This window comes from Dromiciops gliroides, chromosome 2, assembly GCF_019393635.1.
Source record: "Dromiciops gliroides isolate mDroGli1 chromosome 2, mDroGli1.pri, whole genome shotgun sequence".
Classification (NCBI taxonomy): domain Eukaryota; kingdom Metazoa; phylum Chordata; class Mammalia; order Microbiotheria; family Microbiotheriidae; genus Dromiciops; species Dromiciops gliroides.
In genome coordinates this window covers 427,153,579-427,155,885 of record NC_057862.1, presented here as the reverse complement: position 1 = coordinate 427,155,885, position 2,307 = coordinate 427,153,579, and the positions used below count along the sequence as shown (strand labels likewise).

General features: G+C 39.7%; 1 protein-coding gene across 1 annotated transcript; it reads right to left on the bottom strand.

Annotated features, from left to right (window-relative positions):
- Window positions 1-309: 309 nt before the first annotated feature.
- On the bottom strand, window positions 310-1,251 carry LOC122744432 (olfactory receptor 1J4-like). The gene has a single exon (XM_043989918.1). It carries the CDS (start codon window positions 1,249-1,251, stop codon window positions 310-312), a length of 942 nt encoding a protein of 313 aa, XP_043845853.1.
- Between the last annotated feature and the right edge of the window lie 1,056 nt (window positions 1,252-2,307).

The window sequence follows — 2,307 nt, the reverse complement described above, 5'->3', positions numbered from 1 at the left end:
ATCTGGAAAATAAGAATAATTTCTGCTATTCTACCTCCAAAGGATTACAGTGAGGGATCAAATAAGATAACATAAATGAAAGCTCATTGTAAACATTAAAGAATTACTACTACTACTACTACTACTACTACGACTACGACTACTACTACTACGACTACTACTACGACTACTACTACGACTACTACTACGACTACTACTATGACTACTACTATGACTAGTACAATTTTCAACCACAGAGTAGACTATATTTATTCCCATGCATTGAGTGAAATTGGGGTCATCGAGCTAATTTAAAAACATGGGTTACTGTCACTGAGAGGAGAACATTGTTCTGTTGAGGATCCTTCTCAAAGCACCCTTCATGTCCCTATTCCTCAGAGTGTAAATGAAGGGGTTCAGCATGGGAGTCACCACTGTATACATGACAGCAGAGATGATGTCTTTGATATTTGAATTCTGGGAGGAGGGGAAAAGGTACTGGCCAATGATTGTCCCATAATATAAAGATACTATAGATAGGTGGGAGCCACAAGTAGACAGTGCTTTGCAGGTCCCTTTGGTAGAAGGTATCTTCAGGATGGTGACAATAATGAGTATGTAAGAAACAAGGATACCTATGAATGGAAGGATAATGACCATTGTCCCCACAGTAAACATGACCAGCTCATTGAGGGAAGTGTCTGAGCAGCACAGCTTGAGCAAGGCAGCTAGGTCACAAAAGAAATGTGAGACGGCATTTTCTGCACAGAAGGAAAGGCGGGCCAGGAGAAGGGTGTGGGTCAAGGAGCTGGCACAGGAGAGGATCCAGGACCCAACCACCAGCAGGCTGCAGAAATTCTGGTTCATGACCGTGGTATAGTGGAGAGGGTAGCAAATAGCAACATAGCGATCATAAGCCATTGCAGTAATCAAGAAGTTGTCCAGATCAGTAAAGAATATGAAAAAATACATCTGTGAGATGCAGCCATTGTAGGGAATGGTCTGGCTCCCTGTCTGAATGTTCACCAGCATCTTCGGGGTAGTCACTGATGAGAAACAGACATCAGTGAAGGCTAAGTGACTGAGGAAGAAATACATAGGGGTATGAAGATGAGAGTCCAGTCTAATCAAAAAGATGATAAGCAGGTTCCCCAGGATTGTGATGAGATACATGCTCAGGAAAAGACTGTAGAACAGAATATGATGCTCTGGTCTGATAGGAAGTCCCAGGAGGAGGAATTCAGAGATACTTGTCTTATTAATTGTCTCCATTATGTTCTGTCTGTTTAAAGAAGAAGAATTCAGTTTGGCACAGGAAAAAGTATATAATTTGGATTCAGATGACTTGTGTTCAAATCAGAGTGTTACTACCATCCAAGTGACCTTTTACTCCATTTTCATCTATATAATAGCCTAAATGCTCTTCTGAGGTCGTACAGAAAAAATTGTTAGAACAACTGTTAGACTTAGGCAATAATGAACTGTGGGTTGGGAGTGTAAGTCCATGCAACCCATGTTTTATGAAAAACTGTAATGTTAGAGCTTAAAGGGACTAAAGAACCAGAATGTTAGAAATTGAACCCAGTGAGACCCAGTGCTCATTCCTCTGCACCATGCTGTGTTTCTACACTACCAATGTAACCCTTGTTCAATTCTTTATTCTCTATATTAGAGGAACATGTAGTAATGGCTTAAATGATGGCCTCAGATCCAGAAATACCTGGGTGAAAGTTTTACTTCTGACACATATTGGCTGTGTGACTCTAGGCAAGTCACTTAACCTCAATGCTCTGGGCAGCTAAGACTATATATTTCAGAGATAGTACTATCTTGCATTGGCAAAGGAAGTTCCTCACCAGGAAGTCTCTACACCAATAAAATCACAAGTACAGATCCTAATCTTATATTTTCTGTGTATACTTTTACGTTTTATACTTATAAAGCTTTAACAGCATAAAATAACACTAAGACTTTTCAGACACAGTAGATGTACATGTTGGTTCCTGTTAGAATATAAATCCCTTGAGGGCAGGGGCTGTTTCACTTTGGGGTTTGTATCCCCAGAAGAAAGTATAGTTCCATGTATAGAATTAGCACATACTAAACACTTGTTGATTGAATGATTGATTGTCCTCACTCTTAGTAACAATCATTCTGCTATGACCATCACTACTCTGTGTAGCTTGAGTTGAACAGAACAGAGAGAGATGAGGATTTTGTATCCATGTATCTCTGAACTACTCTCCAAAAGACTGAGAAATTGCACATAGTTGAGAGGCTTAGTTTGTGTACAACATAAATTAGTTATTTCTTTCCTGAGGTTCTGAT

Bases quoted from the DNA above. Each gene is read 5' to 3' on its own strand.
- LOC122744432 (XM_043989918.1), bottom strand. From the start codon at position 1,251: ATGGAGACAATTAATAAGACAAGTATCTCTGAATTCCTCCTCCTGGGA.